Raw genomic sequence first — 21,362 nt, 5'->3', positions numbered from 1 at the left:
ACAAAAAGTAAACAAATCGGGGGGGAAAACCCACACTCATAGTAAGAACCCCTCAAATGAGGAAAACTTAATAATCACAAGTTGCAGAAACGCATGACAAATAATCTACAGGGTCTCAAATTTCATTTTGGGTCATATAGACCCGAGCATAGTAGCATGGTTAAATGAATATAAGGTTTTAAGTATTACTCTAGACCAGTGTTTCCCAACCTTGGCAACTTGAAGAGATCTGGACTTCAACTCCCAGAATTCCCCAGCCAGCATTTGCTGGCTGGGGAATTCTGGGAGTTGAAGTCCAGATCTCTTCAAGTTGCCAAGGTTGGGAAACACTGCTCTACACACCCATCGACTCTTTTTCCCAAGAAAATTACACTTACATCCTCCATGTACTCCGGTTCTGACGCAGAAGCATCCCAGCGGTTGTTCAGGATGAAAATGTTTGGTTTAGAAAGCTTTTCGTTCACTTTGTGGAAAAAATGTTTCTCCTAAAATAGAGAGATACAAGCATGGATCTAAACTCCCTTTTTACGACCCTGTAATACCTTAATTCGGGGTAGAGTCAATATGGACAGAGAGGAACTGCTTTGGGGAGCAGTTGGCAACTTGGCAAAGAATACAGCTTCATTATTACTTTCCTTCTTCTGCAGAACTGCTTCTGGGAAGCCCACAGCAGAACTGTTTACAATCATTTTTAAAAACTAATAGACTGAAATAGCATTTTATTGCCCCTTTTTATTTTATTTTACTTCTCGTCTTTCAGATTAGACAAAGCCCAGACAAGCCACCAGGGAGTTTCTGAACTTCATTTCAAAAATAAAGATTTCTGAGTTTTTAATTGATTCACAGAGCCAAAGAGTCATTATTCTGTCTGGCATCCAAGTGCAAAGAAGATACAAACACAATCTTCTAACTTCACTCAAATTGATCATTCAGCTGTAGACAGCTAATCAAAGTTACAGTCAGGCTGACCTTTGATTTAAAATTTATTTATTTTATTTTATTTTATTTTATGATTTCATTTGATTTGATTTGTATGCCGCCCCTCTTCGTAGACTCAGGGCGGCTCACAACATACAATAGAACAATTCACAACAAATCTAATAAATTTAAAAAACATTTTAAAAAACACATTATTAAACCAGACATATACACAGACATACCATACATAAATTGTATAGGCCCGGGGGAGGGGGGAATGCCTCAATTCCCCCTATGCCTGACGGCAGAGGTGAGTTTTAAGGAGTTTACGGAAGGCAAGGAGGGTGGGGGTAGTTCTAATCTCCGGGGGGAGCTGGTTCCAGAGAGTCGGGGCTGCCACAGAGAAGGCTCTTCCCCTGGGACCTGCCAGATGACATTGTTTAGTCGACGGTACCCGGAGAAGGCCAACTCTGTGGGACCTAATCGGTCACTGGGATTCGTGCGGCAGAAGGCGGTCCCGGAGATATTCTGGTCCGATGCCATGAAGAGCTTTATAGGTCATAACCAACACTTTGAATTGTGACCGGAACTTGATCAGCAACCAATGCAGACTGCGGAGTGTTGGTGTAACATGGGCATATTTGGGAAAGCCCATGATTGCTCTCGCAGCTGCATTCTGCACGATCTGAAGTTTATGAACACTTTTCAAAGGTAGCCCCATGTAGAGAGCATTACAGTAGTCGAATCTCGAGGTGATGAGGGCATGAGTGACTGTGAGCAGTGAGTCCCGGTCCAAATAGGGCCGCAATTGGTGCACCAGGCGAACCTGGGCAAATGCCCTCCTAGCCACAGCCAAAAGATGATATTCCAATGTCAGCTGTGGATCAAGGAGGACACCCAAGTTGCATACCCTCTCTGAGGGGGTCAATAATAAACTAGGGAACCTAGCTCATCATCCTCAGAATCAGACATTTCCTGAGGCTGACAAGGATCACTCACAACAAAGACTATTAAGATATACTTTTTACTTTGAGAAAAGGAAACATGAATAAAACAAATGAAGGGCTCACTTAAACAAAGACGAGGACTTACCGTATTCATGAGGGTTGACTCTGAATTAGCAACTAAAACAAAAACATCGGCATCCAGGCAGAATTTGTCAATCCAGGTGTCCAGTTCTGTGGTGACATCGGTACCTGGACTATGAAAGGAGGAAAAGGAGTTATAGACGGAATTTGAAAATATGGAAAAACATCATGCAATCATAGCAGTAATCATGATCATAACAACAGAGTTGGAAGAAGCCTTGAGAGGTCTTCTATTCCAACCCCGTGCTCAGGCAGGTATCCCTATACTACTTGGTTATCCAACATCTTCTTAAAAACTTCCAGTGTTGGAGCATTCACCACTTCTGGAGGGAGGCTGTTCCACTGATTAATTGTTCTAACTGTCAGGAAATTTCTCCTTAGTTCTAAGTTGCTTCTCTCCTTGTTTAGTTTCTGTTGTGGTTAGCTCTGGCCCAGCTCCTGCCCCAAGGACTGTGGATGTGGGGGAGACATCCACATGCTGCAGGCCTGTTTTGCCCCCTCCCCCGGTGGAATCTGCTGATGAAGGCTCCTCTGACCAAGAAGACATGAGCGGCAGGGAGGAGAGTGTGGCAGACAGCTCAGAAGGAGATCAATTATCTAGCTCCTCCTTGGATTCAGAACAAGAGTTAATGATACAGCCACACATGCGGAGAGCGATGCATAGGCAACAACAACTGAGAGATTATTATCAAAGAAAATGAGGCCACCTGTGGTTGGGTGGGGCTGTGGTAATTAGTGAGGCTGCTATAAATAGCAGCCTGTGGGTTTGGCCATTGTGGAGGATTATCTGATCCTTGTGTTTCGTGACTGCTTTACTGACTTTGACCTTTTGTGTGCTGATTTTCCCCCGCTTTGAAACTAAACCAGAGCAAAGTGTGTTTCCCTTTGTGAAAGAAGAAGGACTGTGAATTGCCTCACAGCTGCAAGCTAAGTATCTCAGAACTGATAAGGGACTTGTACCAATTACCAGTTTGTTTGGAGACCAGTGCTCTTTGCTATACCAAAAGAGGGCTTGGTTTAAGTGAATTTTCATTATAAAGAACATTGTTTTGAATTTTCAAACGTGTGTGTGTCTGAAATTTGTACCTGTGAATTTTTGGGAGGATTCTACCAGAGAGCCCGACAGAACAGTTTCTAACCATTGCTTCTTGTTCTACCCTCAGGTGTTTGGAGAATAGGTTGACTCCTATTAAGTCAACCTATTAAGATAAATTCTGAATTTGTTTTTGGCTGTATTTAGAACATAGTTAGAGTTGGAAGGGACTTTGAAGGTCTTCTAATCCAACCCGTTCAAGCAGAAGACCCTATAATATTCCAGACAATTGGATGTCAAGTCTTTTCTTAAAAGCCTCCAGCGATGGGGCACCACAACATTTGAAGGCAAGCCATGCCATTGATTAATTGTTCTGTCAGGAAATGTCTCCTTAGTTCTAAGTTGCTTCTCTCCTTGGTTATTTTCTATCCTTTGTTTCTTTTCCTGCCTTCTGGTGCTTTAGAACAGTGTTTTTCAACCAGTGTGCCGTGAGACATTGTCAGGTGTGCCGCAAAGCTCAGAGAGAGAAAGAAAACAAGAGAGAGAGAGAGAAAGAAAGAAAGAGAGAGAGAAAGAAAGAGAGAGAGAGAGAGAAAGAGAGAGAAAGAAAGCAAGAGAAAGAGAGAAAGAAAGAGAGAGAGAAAAAGAAAACAAGAGAGAAAGAGAGAGAAAGAGAGAGAGAGAGAAAGAGAGAAAGAAAGAAAGAGAACAAGAGAGAGAGAGAGAAAGAAAGAGAGAAAGAGAAAGAGAGAAAGAGAGGGAGGGAAGGTGGGAGAAAGACATAGAGGGAGGTAGGGAGAAAGAGAGCAAAAAAGAGAGGAAGGAAGGAAGAGAGAAAGAAAGAGGGATGGAGAGAGAAAAAAGAAGGGAGAGAAAGAGGGAGGGAAAGAGAAATAGAGTGAAAGGGAGGAAGAGGAAAAAAAAATTGTCCAAACTTTTTTGAGCCACCCCCCCCCCCCCCAATGTGCCCCAGGATTTTGTAAATGTAAAAAATGTGTCGTGGCTCAAAAAAGGTTGAAAATCACTGCTTTAGAAAATAAGTTGACCCTCTCTTTTCTATGGCAGCCCTTCAAACATTGGAACACTGCTATCATGTCAACCCTAGTCCTTCCTTTTTACTATATACCCAATTCTTGCAACTGCTCTTCATATGTCTTAGCCTCTAACTCCCTAAACATCTCCCTTACCCTTCTCTTTCCAGAGTCTCAATAAACAAGTCAAGACTTCCATTTACTACAATTTCCTTTCTGTTTAGACCCCATGGTTAAAAGATACTGAACAAGCCAGGATATTAAGCTGCAGTCAAGAGTTGACTTAATGGCTTAGTCCAGGGGTAGGCAAAGTTGGCTCTTCTATGACATGTGGACTTCAACTCCCAGAATTCCTGAGCTAGCATGACTGGCTCAGGAATTCTGGGAGTTGAAGTCCACAAGTCATAGAACAGCCAACTTTGCCTACCCCTGGCTTAGTCCAATGATGGCAAACCTTTTTTTTCCTCGGGTGTCAAAAGTGAGGTTGCATGAGCTACTGCATACGCATGAGTGCCCACACCCATAATTCAATGCCCCCTGCCCCCCTTTTCTTGGAGCCTGGGGAGGGCAAAAACGGCCACTGTCACTCTCCCAGAGGCCCTTCGGAGGCCAAAAATGCCCTCCCACCCTTCAAACAAGCCGAAAATCAACTGGCCAGGGCGCACATGTGCGCTGGAGCTCAGCTAGGCAACAGCTCGCATGCCAGCAGATATGGCTCCGAGTGCAAATTGTGGCACGCGTGCCTAGGTCTGCCATCACTGGCTTAGTCTTTTCAGAGACTGTCTTGAACAATGAAACAACGGGAAGCTACAGCCTAGAAGGAATGTAGGTTTAAAAAGGGAGACACCTTGAGAATGAACCTATCTGGACCGGGAGTCACGGCTCACAGTCACTCATGCCCTCATCACCTCGTGGTTCGACTATTGTAACGCTCTCTACATGGGGCTACCTTTGAAAAGTGTTGGAAACTTCAGATCGTGCAGAATGCAGCTGCGAGAGCAATCATGGGCTTTCCTAAGTATGCCCATGTTACTCCAACACTACGCAGTCTGCACTGGTTGCCGATCAGTTTCCAGTCACAATTCAAAGTATTGGTTATGACCTATAAAGCCCTTCATGGCACTGGACCAGGATATCTGCGAGACCGCCTTCTGCCGCATGAATCCCAGCAGCCAGTTAGGTCCCACAGAGTTGGTCTTCTCCGGGTCCCGTCGACTAAACAATGTTGTCTGGTGGGACCCAGGGGAAGAGCCTTCTTTGTGGCGGCTCCGACCCTCTGGAATCAACTCCCCCCAGAGATTAGGACTGCCCCCACCCTCCTTGTCTTTCGTAAACTCCTTAAAACCCACGTCTGTCGTCAGGCTTGGGGGAACTGAGACATGCCCCTCCTTGCCTATGTAACTTTGTGCATGATATGACTGTGTGTATGTATTTTATCTACTGGGTTGTTTTTTTTAGACTTTGTAATGTAAAACTGTTATTTTAGATTTTAATTATTAGATTTGTTACTATGTATTGTTTTTATCACTGTTGTGAGCCGCCCCGAGTATACGGAGAGGGGCGGCATACAAATCTAATAAATAATAATAATAATAATAATAATAATAATAATAATAATAATGATAATAATAATAATAATAATGAATCCTAAAGGGTTATTATACCTGTCTACTAAGACCAAGTCGTCTCTCAAGAGAGCACATTTGGTTTTAGGCCAAAAGACATGCACTAAGCAACCAGCTTCTAAGTCTTTATCCATATGGAGTGCGTGGGCGAGCTGATTTACTGTCTGCAAAAGAAGAACAGGTTAGGAAAAAGGTCAGTGGCATGGTAGCTTGAAGACATCTGAATACTATCAGCAACAAACTAAGTTTCTAGGATAGTGATGGCGACCCTTTTTTCCCTCGGGTGCCAAAAGAGTGTGTGTGTGCCCCCACCCATAATTTAATGCCTGGGGAGGGTGAAAAGAGCTTCCTCCATCCCCTGGAGTGATGGAGGACCTCTGGAGGCTGGAAACGGTCTGCTTCCCAACTTCTGGTGGGCCCAGTTGGCTTATGTTTCGTACCTCCCCAGGCTCCAAAGGCTTCCCTGGAGACAGGGGAGGGTAAAAAAGCCCCCCACCATCCCCACGGAACATAAGGACATCAGAAGAGCCATGCTGAATCAGGCCAAAGCCCATCGAGTCCAGCATTCTGTGTCACACAGTGGCCCACCAATTGTCCATGGGGATCTTGAGCAGAAAGAGAAGGCAAAACCCTCCCTTTCCCTTGACCCCCAACAAATGGCACCCAAGGGAATCCTGCCTGCCTCAACCAACATAGAGGCTCTCTGGAAGCTAAAAATACCCTCCCAGAACCTCTGTCTGAGCCAAAAATCAGCTGGCTGGCACACACATGCAAGTTGAAGCTCAGCTAGGGCAACGACTCACATGCCAGTAGATATGGCTCTGTGTGCCACCTGTGTCACCCGCCCCATAGGTTTGCCATCACTGTTTCTAGGGTCTAATTTTTTTTTTGCTAATTAGAAACTGATTTAAACAAAATAAAAGCCAATGGGATCTTTACGTCAATACAAAGGTTTCTTTCAAAAAAGCAGAGACAGGAAGCCTCTCATTTCTTGTGGTCTTTTATGATACAAACGAGGCCTGGACTTTAAAGTGATGGCCAACCTTTTTATTTTGCTCAGGTGCCAAAAGGGCGGGCGTGAATGCCCTTTCCTGCGCATGTGCATACACATCCCTTGTGGTCCCCCTGCGCATGCATGCCCCAAGCTTCCCCACACCACTCTAAGTCAAAGATCATTACTATAATAATAAAATACTGCAGAGTTATATAACAAGCAGGAAGAGGGAGATTGTGATCCCGCTGTATAGAGCGCTGGTGAGACCACGTTTGGAATACTGTGTTCAGTTCTGGAGACCTCACCTACAAAAACATATTGATAAAATTGAACGGGTCCAAAGATGGGCTACCGCCTTCTGCCGCACGAATCCCAGCGACTGATTAGGTCCCACAGAGTTGGCCTTCTCCGGGTCCCGTCAACTAAACAATGTCATTTGGCGGGTCCCAGGGGAAGAGCCCTCTCTGTGGCGGCCCCGACCCTCTGGAACCAGCTCCCCCCTGAGATTAGAACTGCCCCCACCCTCCTTGCCTTTCGTAAACTCCTTAAAACCCACCTCTGCCGTCAGGCATGGGGGAACTGAGACGGCAGAAAAAGACCTCATGGTCCATCTAGTCTGCCCTTATACTATTTCCTGTATTTTATCTTACAATGGATATATGTTTATCCCAGGCATGTTTAAATTCAGTTACTGTGGATTTACCAACCACGTCTGCTGGAAGTTTGTTCCAAGGATCTACTACTCTTTCAGTGAAATAATATTTTCTCACGTTGCTTTTGATCTTTCCCCCAACTAACTTCAGATTGTGTCCCCTTGTTCTTGCATTCACTTTCCTATTAAAAACACTTCTCTCCTGAACCTTATTTAACCCTTTAACATATTTAAATGTTTCGATCATGTCCCCCCTTTTCCTTCTGTCCTCCAGACTATACAGATTGAGTTCCTTAAGTCTTTCCTGATACGTTTTATGCTTAAGACCTTCCACCATAATAGTTTACAAACCACACACACAGCAAGAATACAGCTCACGGCAAATATATCTCTAACAAAGTAACTCCCCCAAAAGGGAACAGTGTTGGCGCCCTCTTATGGACAACCAGTAATATTTCCTTAAAGGTACAGTCTTTATATTTTACAAACTAACATTGTTATTTACTGAATGGCAACACCCAAGTAGGTTACGTACAATGTACTAACAGGCCACCAGCAAAACAGCCACGAGGAAGACTCACCTTGACACTCTTCTTTTCGTCTGAGCCTTCAGTCATCAGGTAAGCTTTATCGCCATCGGTTCCTGCTACGCTGAGAAAGCAGTTAGTGGTGTGCCCAATGCCACTTGGCAGCACTCTGTCCCACAGCATTGCATTGATCACAGAACTCTTCCCACTGCTGGTTCTATACGACAGAGCAGGAAAAGAACGGAAAGGTGGATTTTAAAACCTTATGCTATAGCCAAAGTTAAGAATTGTCTGCGCAATAATTCCAGATTCCAGTCTAGAAGGTCTTGATTCTGAAGCAAACTGTGTACATTTGTTACCTTTATCGCAAATTTAATTTAATTTAATTTAATGAAAAAAATTGCTGCCAACCTGCCTTCCATTGAGGACCTTATACTGCAAGAGTCAAAAAGAGGGCTGGTAAAATATTTACTGACCCCTCGCATCCTGGGACACAAACTGTTTCAACTCTTACCCTCAAAATGTCGCTAAGGAGCACTGCGCAGCAACTAGACACAAGAACAGTTTTTCCCCAAACACCACCAGTCTGCTAACAAATAATTCCCTCAACACTGTCAAACTATTTACTAAGTCTGCACTGCTATTACTACTAGTTTTTTCTCATCATTCCTATCACCTATTTCCTCCCACTTATGACTATATGACTTGTTGCTTGTATCCTTAAGATTTTTATTAATATTGTTACTTCATTGCTTATTTGACCCTATGACAATCATTAAGTGTCGTACTTCGTCATTCTTGACAAATGTATATTTTCTTTTATGTACACTGAGAACATATGCATCAAAGACAAATTTCTTGTGTGTCAAATCACACTTGGCCAATAAAGAATTCTATTCTATTCTATTCTATTCTATTCTACTCTACTCTATTCTAATTGTACAAGAGTTAATAGAGTGAAAATTGGCTACAGAACAGCATTGGGGTAACTCTTAATTCTCAGCTTAACTTCCTCGTGAAGTATAGTTTTAATGCTTTCCTAGGCAATGTGTTTGAAATAATTTGAGATGTATTGTATTTCCCAACAGAAGAACCTCACCCATTTATTCCGACAGCAACTCTTACCTGCCAAAAAAAGCTACTTTCATATGCCGTCGTGCTAATACTTCACCAATTATGGCCAGCTTGTTTTTATAGGCCTGTATTTTTTTAAGTTCATCCATGGTGATTATGGATTCAAGCTGTGGGTTGTTGTGGGTTTCTGTCGTGAGAGTGAAAAAACAAGAGTTACAGAAGGCTGCCGCGGGACTATAATATATTTTTCCCAAGCAATTTTACTAAATCCATGCAATTTTAAGAGAAAATCTTTTTTCAAAGAGCTGCCTTGTGCCACTACTACGAGTTCTCATAGGGGCCAGGACCTGCCAGACTGAGAATGGGATGTCAAACATTTCTCTAATCATAAGTTTGAACAGGCAAAGTGGGAATTTGCTTTGTCTCATTCATTCTATAACTTTTGTCTGAGCCAAGTAGCGGACACAGCATATATACCATATTTTAGAAACATAGAAACATAGAAGCCTGACGGCAGAAAAAGACCTCATGGTCCATCTAGTCTGCCCTTATACTATTTCCTGTATTTTACCTTACAATGGATATATGTTTATCCCAGGCATGTTTAAATTCAGTTACTGTGGATTTTCCAACCACGTCTGCTGGAAGTTGGTTCCAAGCATCTACTACTCTTTCAGTCAAATAATATTTTCTCATGTTGCTTTTGATCTTTCCCCCAACTAACCTCAGATTGTACCCCCTTGTTCTTGTGTTCACTTTCCTATTAAAAACACTTCCCTCCTGAACCTGATTTAACCCTTTAACATATTTAAATGTTTTGATCATGTCCCCCCTTTTCCTTCTGTCCTCCAGACTATACAGATTGAGTTCATTAAGTCTTTCCTGATACTCCAAATATTTTTTGGAGTATGAGATGCACCGTTTCCCCCCTAAATGAGGCTGAAAATTTGGGGGTGTCTTATATTCTGAATGTAGCTTTTTCAAAGCTTTTTTCCCCCAGCCCTAATGATGTGCTTATGATCTTCCCGGCTTGCAGGATTTTTTCACTGCTACTCCAAAGTTCTTTTTTAGCCCTAAGTCTTTGCAGGCTTGTTTTTATTGCTATTCCCTCCAAAAAAGGTTTTTTTCAGCCCTAGCCAGGGGATAAAATGATATGTTGAAGCTGACCAGACTAAGGATGCTAGCCAGATGAATACTTGGTAGGTAGATTTCCCCCCCTATTTTTCTCCCCCAAAATGAAGGTGCAGCTTATACTCCGATGTGTCTTATACACAATTTTATGTTCTGATTATGGTCTCACAATTGATCATTGAAATATTATGCTTCGTCGCAGTTAGCCCAATGTTCTGAATTCTGAATTATTTTGGGCACCTCTAATTATCCCTGGCAGCATATATTGTCTGTCAACTTTTAAGCAGCTCCTAATATTTGATTTGTGTCATTAAAATCAATGTTAATTGATAAGTATTATAGCCACAGGATCCAAATGCTGTTTAGGGGCCACAGAATACAAAATCAGTTCTCAAAGCCTCTGTCTGTTTTGCTTTTAGGTTTCATAACCTAAACCTTTTAACTACTTCTGTGACATTAGAGCAGTTAACCAATCCAATGAAGCTGAGAGCATGTGTCATTCTCAGGCCAATTAGATCAAATCAAGCAATGATTCAGGAGATAATAGGTGGACAAAGATCAAAGCACCAACATTAGGAAGGTACAATTAGCTTTAGAGGCCTTTTTATAAAGTGTGATGAAGCACCAATACAATTTTTGGCTATTTCTTTCTTTATAGAGTTATTACAGTAATCCCTCATTTTTCGCAGGGGATGCGTTCCAAGACCACCCGTGAAAAATGAATTTCCATGAAGTAGAGGAAAGTTATTTTCTTTTGTATTTAATGAGTATTTGGACTTTTAAAACCCACCCTTTGCATTAAACAGTCATTCTATAATGTTTCTCAGCTGGAACTACATGTGATATCCTACCAGTTTCCTTAATAGAGTACAGTAGTACTGTAGAAGAATTTTATGAATTTTTAATGGATTTAAATTTTTCAATGGATTTAAGCCCCCTTTGAAAACCCGTGAAGTAGCGAATCTGCGAAAGATGAACTGGGAAGTAGCGAGGAATTACTGTATACGAAACAGAAAACCTGCCAGCAATTTGTTGGCTGGCCAAAATGTTAAGGAATCTGATATTCACCTTATGGCACTGTTTACAATAAAACATTTGTGATTTTTGCCTCATCGTGGCTTTGCAAAAGAATGAACTACAGTGTTCCCTCGATTTTCGCGGGTTCGAACTTTGCGAAAAGTCTATACCACGGTTTTTCAAAAATATTAATTAAAAAATACTTGGCAGGTTTTTTCCCTGTACCACGTTTTTTCCCACCCGATGACATCATATGTCATCACCAAACTTTCATCTGCTTTTAATAAATATTTTTTTTAATAAACTTTAATAAATAAACATGGTGAGTAATATGCAATTTAGGGGTTTAAAGTGTTATGGGAAGACTTGTGATACTGTTCATAGCCAAAAATAGTGTATTTATTTCCGCATCTCTACTTTGCGGAAATTCGACTTTCGCGGGCGGTCTCAGAACGCATCCCCTGTGAAAAGCGAGGGAACACTGTATTATGAAAAGAGCAATGAAACAAACGCCTCTTCCAAAGGGGCAACTCATGAATATTCCAAAGTGTGAATGAAACACTTCTCTTTCGATCATTAAAGCTTTTGTGAGGTTATTGCAGCTGTTTCCTCTCTTCCCATACATGGGCCAATGCAGCTGCCTCCCTTACTCTCCCCAAAAGATGGATTCCTTGCCTTCCTGGGCTTAAAACCAACCTTCAACGAAGTGAGTTCCTTCAGTAACAAAATTCAGTAGTTCTTCAAAAATGGCAGTGATTGTCTTCTTAGCCAACACGAAGTGTTTGAGAGGAGAGGTATTCGAGTCCGCCATGATGATGGAACTGAAATAATATGGAAGTTAACAATCAGGTATTCAGCTGGGAACAGGGGGCTGAGTTCTAGTTCTGCCTTCGGCATGGAAGCCGGTGGATGACTTTTGACCAATCACCAGGAGACTGTGAGTTCCAGTTCAGCATTAAAAAAACGACTGGGCAACTTTGAGTCAATCAACCCAACCACCTCACAGTTTTATTGTTGGGAAAATAGGAGGAAGAAGGAACATTAGGTATATCCACCACCTCGATTTATTTATATAAATAATAAAGATCAGACATTAAATAAATAAATCCCACCCAGAAAATGTCTTCTATAGTCATAAACAGAGTTTTAACTCCATGATGGTCTGGGAAGGAACATGGCTAGTTAGCTACCTATCTAAAGGGAGACAGAATACTTGATAGACCCACAAATTATCCATGGTGCTTCTTTCAGCTCACAGTCACAGCAAATAATGACAAGTCAGGGGACAGTTGAAGTGACATCATATTGGGGAGCTCCTTTGGTGTGTTTTGTTTGATTGTGGGAAATGTACGGTACATATATAACTTGGAAGTGTTTGGTCCCTAATTTCAAAATGTCAAAATTTAAGAATATATAACAGCAACAGAGTTGGAAGGGACCTTGGAGGTCTTCTAGTCCAACTCCTTGCTTAGGCAGAAAACCCTATACTAGTTCAGACAGATGGTTATCCAACATCTTCTTAAAAACTCATTGAGAGTGGAACCATACATTTTGTCATAGCTTTCCATATAATAAAAAAGAGTAAATAAAAACAAGAATAATCTAACTACATACCAGTATCTATACACACGTACACACACACACATATATATATACACACACACAATGTTAAATCTATTTTGCTATATAACCGTTCCATAAAATTCCCTCCGGCTAAAAATCTATTTTGTGGCATTCCATGCATTAATTGTGTTTTTCATAATTGCCATAGGAGGGGGGGGAGATGCATAAATTAATTTATAACTGTAAAATATATTAAAAATCACTATAAAAAAACCACAGGCATTCACTTCATCCAACCTAGATGCAGCTTTTAATTCAAGGCAGATATATATAGTTAGAAAACCAAATGCTTATTTCTCATATTTATCTTTTTTGTTTCATAACCCAATTTTTCATCTTAGCAATGGATTTTTCCTTCTGCTTACATTGTCAATATTTTGGGGTGTGTGTGATGGGAATGAAATGCAAAATAGCTGAGGTTTAGAACCCCCTTTTAAAAACACCATATTGCTTAAAACTGTGAAACGGAGATTGAAACTGGCTAGATTTTAAAGTCCAGGATGAAACCAGGAAAATACAGCAGGGCTAAAAAGCTTTAGAGTCTTATTTTCCCAGTGCCACACTGACCTAAATACTCAGAGTGTATGCGCCCTGCCTACTGGCACAGCCAATTTCATGCTGTACAGGGAATCTATTTTTCCCGGAAACGGATTGTGTTGCAACAGTGGCTAACCAACCTGTGTTATTTGCAAATATATTAGAATCAAACTAACAAAATATTGCACAAATATTATTGATGCTGCCCAAATTAAGATGTCTCATTCGAGGAAACAAAGCTTTCATTGCCATACAGCCTAAACAGAAACAAAGGAGCACTCAATAGAAATGAACAGTTTAAAATATTCATCAGAGGTTTAGGCAGCAGAGACCGTGTCTCACACATTAATTCCCAGCACTAGTGTGCTGAGATATGGGTGAAGCACAAACCAAAGTTAACAATCAAGGAAACTACTCCCAGCTGGACTTTGATCACAAAAGGTAATTTACAGAACATATTCCTTTCCAGAAGGTTGCTACGAAGCTCATATTTATTTATCTTATAGCTACATTTAGATCTAATGTCTATGCTGGGTTCTCCAAAGTGGCCAACATCGACTCCAGTGGACTATTTATTATTATTAGTAGTAGTACCGTTAAAGTGATATTTATGTATCTTATAATAAAGGTTTGGGGGTCAATTAGCATTAAGGAGACAAATGAACTGAAGAGTTTGCAGATACACATTATTAAAGTTGGAAGGGACCTTGTAGGTCATCTAGTCCAACCCCCCAAACAGGAGTCCCTACACCATTTTGGACACCATAGCAGTCCAATCTCCCCTTGAAACTCTCAAGTGTTGGAGATTTCATATTTATTTATCTTATAGTTACATTTAGATCTAATGTCTATGCTGGGATCTCCAAAGTGGCCAATATCAACTCCAGTGGACTATTTATTATTATTAGTAGTAGTACCGTTAAAGTGATATTTATGTATCTTATAATAAATGTTTGGGGGTCAATTAGCACTAAGGAGATAAATGAACTGAAGAGTTTGCAGATACACATTATTAAAGTTGGAAGGGACCTTGTAGGTCATCCAGTCCAACCCCCCAAACAGGAGTCCCTACACCATTTTGGACACCATAGCAGTCCAATCTCCCCTTGAAACTCTCAAGTGCTGGAGCTTTCATATTTATTTATCTTATAGTTACATTTAGATCTAATGTCTATGCTGGGTTCTCCAAAGTGGCCAATATTGACTCCAGTGGACTATTTATTAGTAGTAGTAGTAATACCGTTAAAGTGATATTTATGTATCTTATAATAAAGGTTTGGGGGTCAATTAGCATTAAGGAGACAAATGAACTGAAGAGTTTGCAGATACACATTATTAAAGTTGGAAGGGACCTTGTAGGTCATCTAGTCCAACCCCCCAAACAGGAGTCCCTACACCATTTTGGACACCATGGCAGTCCAATCTCCCCTTGAAACTCTCAAGTGTTGGAGCTTTCACAACCTCCGCAGGCAAGTTGTTCCATTGGCTGTTTTGTCTCACCATCAGAAAGTGTCTCCTTATTTCCAGGCTGAATTTCTTCTTGGTCAGCTGCCATCCACTATTCCTTGTCTGGCCTGACCCCCTCCTCTCTGTGGCAGCCCCTCAAGTATTGGAACACTGTTATCATGTCTCCCCTGTTCCTTCTCTTCGCTTAGAATTTCCTGCAACAGCTCTTCCTATGTTATAGTTGCCAGTCCCCTAATCCAGTGTTTCCCAACCTTGGCAACTTGAAGATATCTGGACTTCAACTCCCAGAAGTCCCCAGCCAGCATTCGCTGGCTGGGGAATTCTGGGAGTTGAAGTCCAAATATCTTCAAGTTGCCAAGGTTGGGAAACACTGCCCTAATCATCCTGGTTGCTCTCCTCTGCACTTTCTCCAGAGTTTCAATGTCTTTTTTGTGTTTGGTCGGCCCTATCTTTCAATTGCAGCAAGTAGACAAAAATAAGGATAAGGAGCTAGCAAAGTTATTGAAATCTCCCTCAAAGAGTTCAAAACATATAAGAGCACAATCTTTGGTTTGCAATTTTTTTAAAAAAATTCATCTTCCTGGTCTTCTTCTCTCCCACCCAAAAGTTTCCATCCTTAAAGTAAGACGTTTCCTGGCCATCCAGCTGGGTAGGCTCTTTCTTCTCCCACCAAGGCAAAAAATCCTCCCAAAGCCAAGTTTCAAGCCAAGGATGGAGGGGTGGGAATAGGGTGGGGTGAACTTTTGCAAAAAGTCCTTTGGTTAAAGCTTTAAGTGGGGTTAATCTTAGCCAAAAGTTTGTGTTGTTCACAACTCCAGAAGCTGTGAATGTTCCAACACTGGAAGTTTGTAGGAAGATGTTAGATAACCATCTGTCTGAAGTAGTGTAGGGTTTCCTGCCTAAGCAGGGGGTTGGACTAGAAGACCTCCAAGGTCCCTTCCAACTCTGTTGTTATTATTGTTATCTCCCCTTTTTTCAAGAGCTGCAAACTGTTGGAATAACCAGAAAACTTTTCAATAATGTTTAAAGCACTGAAGATGCTCCCTAAATCTGGCAATGGAAAAGTCTGCAAGGAGCCACCAAAGGACCCCACCGAAACTTGTGTCAGATTGAACCCCTCCAACATCTGCTGCTCCCTTTCTTTTTAGAAATGACCCCCCCCCCCTAAAAAACCGCAACTCCCCCTGCTTCTCTCCCCCCACCCAATCTGATCAGATTAACACACACACATACATATACATATATTTCTCAAAAAAAAATAAAGGGAACACTCAAATAACACATGCTAGATCTGAACGAATGAAATATTCCCATTGAATATTTCATTTGCACAAATAAGATTTTTATCAATATTGATTGTTTCTTCATTGCTTATTTGACCCCTATGACAATCATTAAGTGTTGTACCTCATGTTTCCTGACAAATGTATCTTTTTCTTTTATGTACACTGAGACTATAGGCACCAAGACAAATTCCTTGTGTGTCCAATCACACTTGGCCAATAAAATTCTATTCTATCCTATCCTATTTGCACAACAGCATGGGAAATTGACTGTCAATCAGTGTTACTTCCTAAGTGGACAGTTTGATTTCAGAGAAGTTTGATTTACTTGAAGTTATATTCTGTTTAAGTGTTCCCTTTAGTTTCTTGAACAGTACACATACATACTACATACATACATGCATACATACATACACATACACACACACAAGTGACAGCAAAATGCCTCTACCTGTTCCCCTGGAATTTTAGGGTTGGGGCTGCCCCATGGAACGCGTACAACCAGGAAGACCCCCCACCCCAACCCGGTATACTTACCAAGTCCTCTCCAAAGGCTGGGACTACAACTCCCAGACGCTCAGTCCGCTGGGCACTGTAGTCCAACGCACGAGGTGGGGAGGAGGAGGAAGGCTGGCAAAAAAAAGGTCCTTGGGATGGACGCGAAGCCCCCCCCCCCCTTCCTCACGCCCGCTCCGTGATCCACTAATTAAGAGGAGAGAGAGCCAATGGGATGGCTAAATGCTCCCTTTCAGCCCGCCCCCCCACACACTTTACCTGGCAGGGTCTTGACAAGCACGCGCGGGGCTCGCGCCCCACCCCCTCCCGCCTCAGAACCTCGGCCGGCTTTGCCCCGCTTCCCGCTCCTCAGCCAATCAGGAGGCAGCGGCGGGCACTTCCGCCTCCTCCCCCACGCTAGCTGTGCTTTGCCTCATCTTTACTCCCGGTTCTTACGCGCCGGGCCTCGGATTGTGTTTTTTTTTTTCTTCAGAGCATGCGCAGGACGCTTCGGAGTGCTATCTCGCGAGTCTCCCTCGGCTCCTTCGTACGACAGCCTGAAGTGTGGCAAGAGTACAATCTCTATCACTCCCGCTTCATCCCACACATCCCCCCCCCCCCGCTCCTTAAAAATCCGGACCTGGAGCAGGTGTCAGTAAACAAAGTTTTCTAGGGTGTTTTTTTTAAGGGGACCGTTTTGTGGCTGTCCGGATTATTTTGCAGCCAGATAGGATGGGTTTATGTTAAGGGGTTGGGATAAATGGAAACTGCCATCTATTTCAGGTTGATGTGTGACTGCTGACTTATGCGGGGCAAAGGATAATTTTCTCCAACCTGACTGTCCACGGAGAATAGAATATTGGCCAAGTGTGATTGGACTCACAAGTTATTTCCAATCTTTGTGGCAGTTACAAATACAGCAATTGCCACCTTCCAATATTGTGAATTGCGATTTTCTGCTGGAACAAACTTCCAGCAGACGTGGTTGGTAAATCCATAGTAACTAAATTTAAACATGCCTGGGATAAACATACAGTATATCCATTCTAAGATAAAATACAGGAAATAGTATAAGGGCAGACTAGATGGACCAGGAGGTCTTTTTCTGCAGTCAATCTTCTATGTTTCTAACAATCTAAATAAAATGGGGTGTGTGGGGAATCTGAAGATATCAGACGTTCCTGATTTCATTAAGAGATTTCATCACCACACACACACACACACCTTTATCTGAGGTCACAAAAGATCAAGATTGTAAAATCACCCCTATCAGACCAGGTGTGTTTTCTGGTTAGGCTACTTTTCCAGGCTTTCTAGGAATAACAAAGACTTCTCTATACAACTAACCAGTTCTAAACTAGATTAGAATTCCTAGATTAGGCTACATTGTTTATTGAGTTGGTAATTCCTTGATTGAGATATTGTTCATTGTTTATCTGGGTTTGAATTGCTGGCTCAGGGGTAATGTGGTCTTTTAGCTTTTGGATTGTCTCTGTTGAATGTCTACATTGATTGATTGATTGATTGATTGATCCACTCATTCCTATTTATATGGCACCCCATTCCCAAAGGACTCTGGGCGTCTTACAACCAAATACATATAAAATACAATATAAAACCCCATAAAAACAATGTAAATCAACTTCAACTAACAGAGTCTCAGTCTTTCAGGTCATGGTTGTCCCAAAGGTGCTTATTCATTAGCAGACTTTCTGGTTTTTCTTTGAAACATAGAAGATTGACGGAAGAAAAAGACCTCATGGTCCATCTAGTCTGCCCTTATACTATTTCCTGTATTTTATCTTAGGATGGATATGTTTATCCCAGGCATGTTTAAATTCAATTACTGTGGATTTACCAACCACATCTGCTGGAAGTTTGTTCCAAGGATCTACTACTTTTTCAGTAAAATAATATTTTCTCATGTTGCTTTTGATCTTTCCCCCAGCTAACCTCAGATTGTGTCCCCTTCCCCTTGAAGACGCTTCTCTTTTAAATGGTGTACAACAGTGTTTCCCAACCTTGGCAACTTGAAGATATTTGGACTTCAACTCTCAGAATTCCCCAGCCAGCAAATGCTGGCTGGGGAATTCTGGGAGTTAAAGTCCAGATATCTTCAAGTTGCCAAGGTTGGGAAGAACTGGTGTAGAACATAAAATAATACAGCTGGAAGGGATCTCAAAGATCTTCTAGTTCAACCCCCCTGCTCAAAGCGGGAGATCCTATGCTATCCTAGTCAAATGATGGTTTAGTTTGGTTTTTTTAAAAACCTTCCATTATTCAAATAACTGCTCTCACAGTCAGAAAAATTCTCCTTGCTTCTAAGTTAGATCTCTCTTTAACAAGGACCATGCTTTCTGTTCCTACTTCTTGTTCTTTTTTTTGGAGACTAAGTCAGTCCCCTCTTCATGACATCCAGGGAAAGAGCTACCTGTATCATATGCCTCCCCAATACTTCTCTTTGATAAGCTACAAACCAGTGGTTCTCAACCCTTCTAAGGCCTCATCCCTTAATACAGTTCCTCATGTTGTGGTGACACCCAACCATAAGTCTAGTGCCAATTCTCCCAACAGAGCTTTAAACTGATTGGCAAGGTCAGAGGGACACGCCCACTGTCAATGCCTGATTGGTTGGATTGTAAAAATATGTTCCATGGTGCCAGAATAGAAGCTTTTTAGTTCCTAGGACAATGGGAAATTTGTCTCCTCCCATGGCTTTAGGCGACGCTTGTGAAACAGTCGTTCTATCCCCAAAGGGGACCCGACCCCCAGTTGAGAACTACTGTAGACACATCTAGCTCTCAACCATCATAGCATTTAATCTCCAGATCCTTTAACATCTTTGTTCTTCTCTACACTTCCTAGTCATAGCATCTATTTTTGTGGGTGTGATGACCAGAACTGTACGTAGTACTCCATCTATGGCCTCACGAGTGTGGTTCAAAGCAGTGTTATCTCTTCTCATGATTTCATATGTATGATTTTGTACTAGGTGTTGTTTAGTTTTATGATGGCTGATTTTGATCAAGTGCCAGGCTTTCAGGAATTTTCTAGCATTTTTGGACTAAGCTTCATCCAAAGGTGGGATCTCTCCTCATTCAAGAACATTTTGTCCTGGTTGGATTTTTCATCTAGGAGAAACAGTTCTTTAGGCAAGGGGGATGATGAACATCTGCTATGCGTTTGTGACAAGTAATTCTGCTACCGTGTTTCCCCGAAAATAAGACGTACACCGAAAGCAAGGCATGTCAGAGGTTTTGCAGAATTTGCTAATATAAGGCACCCCCCGAAAATAAGGCATAGTCAAGTTTACATACGGTACGGTGGAAAAACATATGGTACCATTCAAAGCTGTTCATAGCGGTACTGTAATACAGTGTTCCCTCGAGGGGGTTGCGTTCTGAGACCGCGAAATAGTTGCTTCCTTTCTTCCTCCCCCCTCCCTCCTCCATTCCTGGTTTTACTTAACACCAAAACTGAGATGCTTGGTGGCTCACAGGACCTCTGCCGCCACAGATCTTGCCACCGTGTCTTCTGTTGGACAGAAGACACGTGGGCCGCCAAACAGCTGAGAGGCCCGGCGGCAGCGAAATCGGCAGCAGCGAAATCGGCAGTGGCATCCCAAAAGCGGAGGAGCAGCTCCTGACGCTGACCAGCCCAAACCGTCGGCCCCCTTTGCTGCTGCCGGCGGGTTGCCACCCATCCGTCGGGCTGTCTTCTGCCTCCGAATCCGGAGGCACGCCCATGGCCACCGAGGGCTCCTCCCCAAGCGGCACCAGTGCCAAAAAAAGACGGGTCCGGTGACGGGGCTGAGCCTTGGCCGCCGCTGCCCAGAAATATAAGGCACCCCCTGAAAATAAGATGTAGCACAACTTTTGGAGCAAAAATTAATATAAGACAGTGTCTTATTTTTGGGAAAACAGGGTACATACTGTACAGCAGCAGTGGGTTGCTACCAGTCTGGTTCTCTGAACTGGTAGCAGTAGTGTGAGGCTCCGCCCACCCGCCCAACACTTCTGCACATGCACAGAAGCATCATGCGCTCACACGAGCATGCAAACCAGTAGCAATGGGATTAAAAACGGGGACGGGTTCCTCTTACCTTTTCTACCAGTGTGCGTTGCGATGTTTCTCACCTTGCGCAATTTTACTTCCATGCATACTCAGAGGGACAATTTACTTCCACACATGCTCAGAGCCGAAGTCGCAAAAAGAAAAAAGATGGCAATGCGCATGGACCATTAAAGGCAGCACTGGAGCTGTTGTGCCAAAATTGCATTATTGGCGGGCCTCTAGTGGACGTATGAACTGGACCACACCCATAGGAACCCACCTCTGATTTAGAACCTACCACTGATATATAGATAGTCATCAACTTTTGACAATTGAGCCCCAAAATTATGTTAAGTGAACCATTTATTGAGTTTTGCCTCCACATTCTATGACCTTCCTTGCCATAATTGTTAAGTGAATCACTGCAGTTAATAAGTTAGCAACCACGTTGTTAAGTGAATCTGGCTTCCCCGTGAATTTTGCTTGTAGGGTTGTAAAAAGTGATTACATCTAATCTGGGACATAGTAATGGTCCAAGTATGAACCACTTGCCAAGCATCTGAATTTTGATCACATGATCATGGGAATATCTGTGAAAAACGTTCAAAGTTCCTTTTTCTTCCAGCAGTTGTAACTTTGAATGGTCATTAAATGAACTGTTACAAGCCGAGGGCTACCTGTACAGCCTTATTTCAGCCATGGTATGACTGATCCAAATCCAAATGTACATGCTGAAATCTAAAAATGTTTAACTGCAAGTGAATATTATTGAAATTGCGCAGGTAGGGGGATTTTGACTGAATAAAGTCACATT

At 42.3% G+C, this 21,362-nt stretch overlaps 1 protein-coding gene across 2 annotated transcripts in view; it reads right to left on the bottom strand.

The window, feature by feature from the left end:
- The window catches only part of MFN1 (mitofusin 1), a 42,212-nt gene extending 25,096 nt beyond the window's left edge, over positions 1-17,116 (bottom strand). The window contains exons 1-7 of one of the 2 annotated variants that reach the window (XM_070753664.1): positions 16,775-17,116; positions 11,787-11,911; positions 8,994-9,129; positions 7,923-8,085; positions 5,735-5,859; positions 2,011-2,119; positions 378-485 (exon numbers count right to left, since the gene is read on the bottom strand). In XM_070753664.1, coding sequence (XP_070609765.1) covers positions 378-485; positions 2,011-2,119; positions 5,735-5,859; positions 7,923-8,085; positions 8,994-9,129; positions 11,787-11,901 — 756 coding nt within the window. In that variant the 5' untranslated portion in view covers positions 11,902-11,911; positions 16,775-17,116. Of the gene's footprint in view, positions 1-377; positions 486-2,010; positions 2,120-5,734; positions 5,860-7,922; positions 8,086-8,993; positions 9,130-11,786; positions 11,912-16,537 lie in introns of both variants that reach the window. The other variant, XM_070753663.1, reaches the window with a different exon arrangement.
- Between the last annotated feature and the right edge of the window lie 4,246 nt (positions 17,117-21,362).

This window comes from Erythrolamprus reginae, chromosome 5, assembly GCF_031021105.1.
Source record: "Erythrolamprus reginae isolate rEryReg1 chromosome 5, rEryReg1.hap1, whole genome shotgun sequence".
Lineage (NCBI taxonomy): Eukaryota > Metazoa > Chordata > Lepidosauria > Squamata > Dipsadidae > Erythrolamprus > Erythrolamprus reginae.
This window is presented reverse-complemented; position numbering and strand designations above follow the sequence as displayed.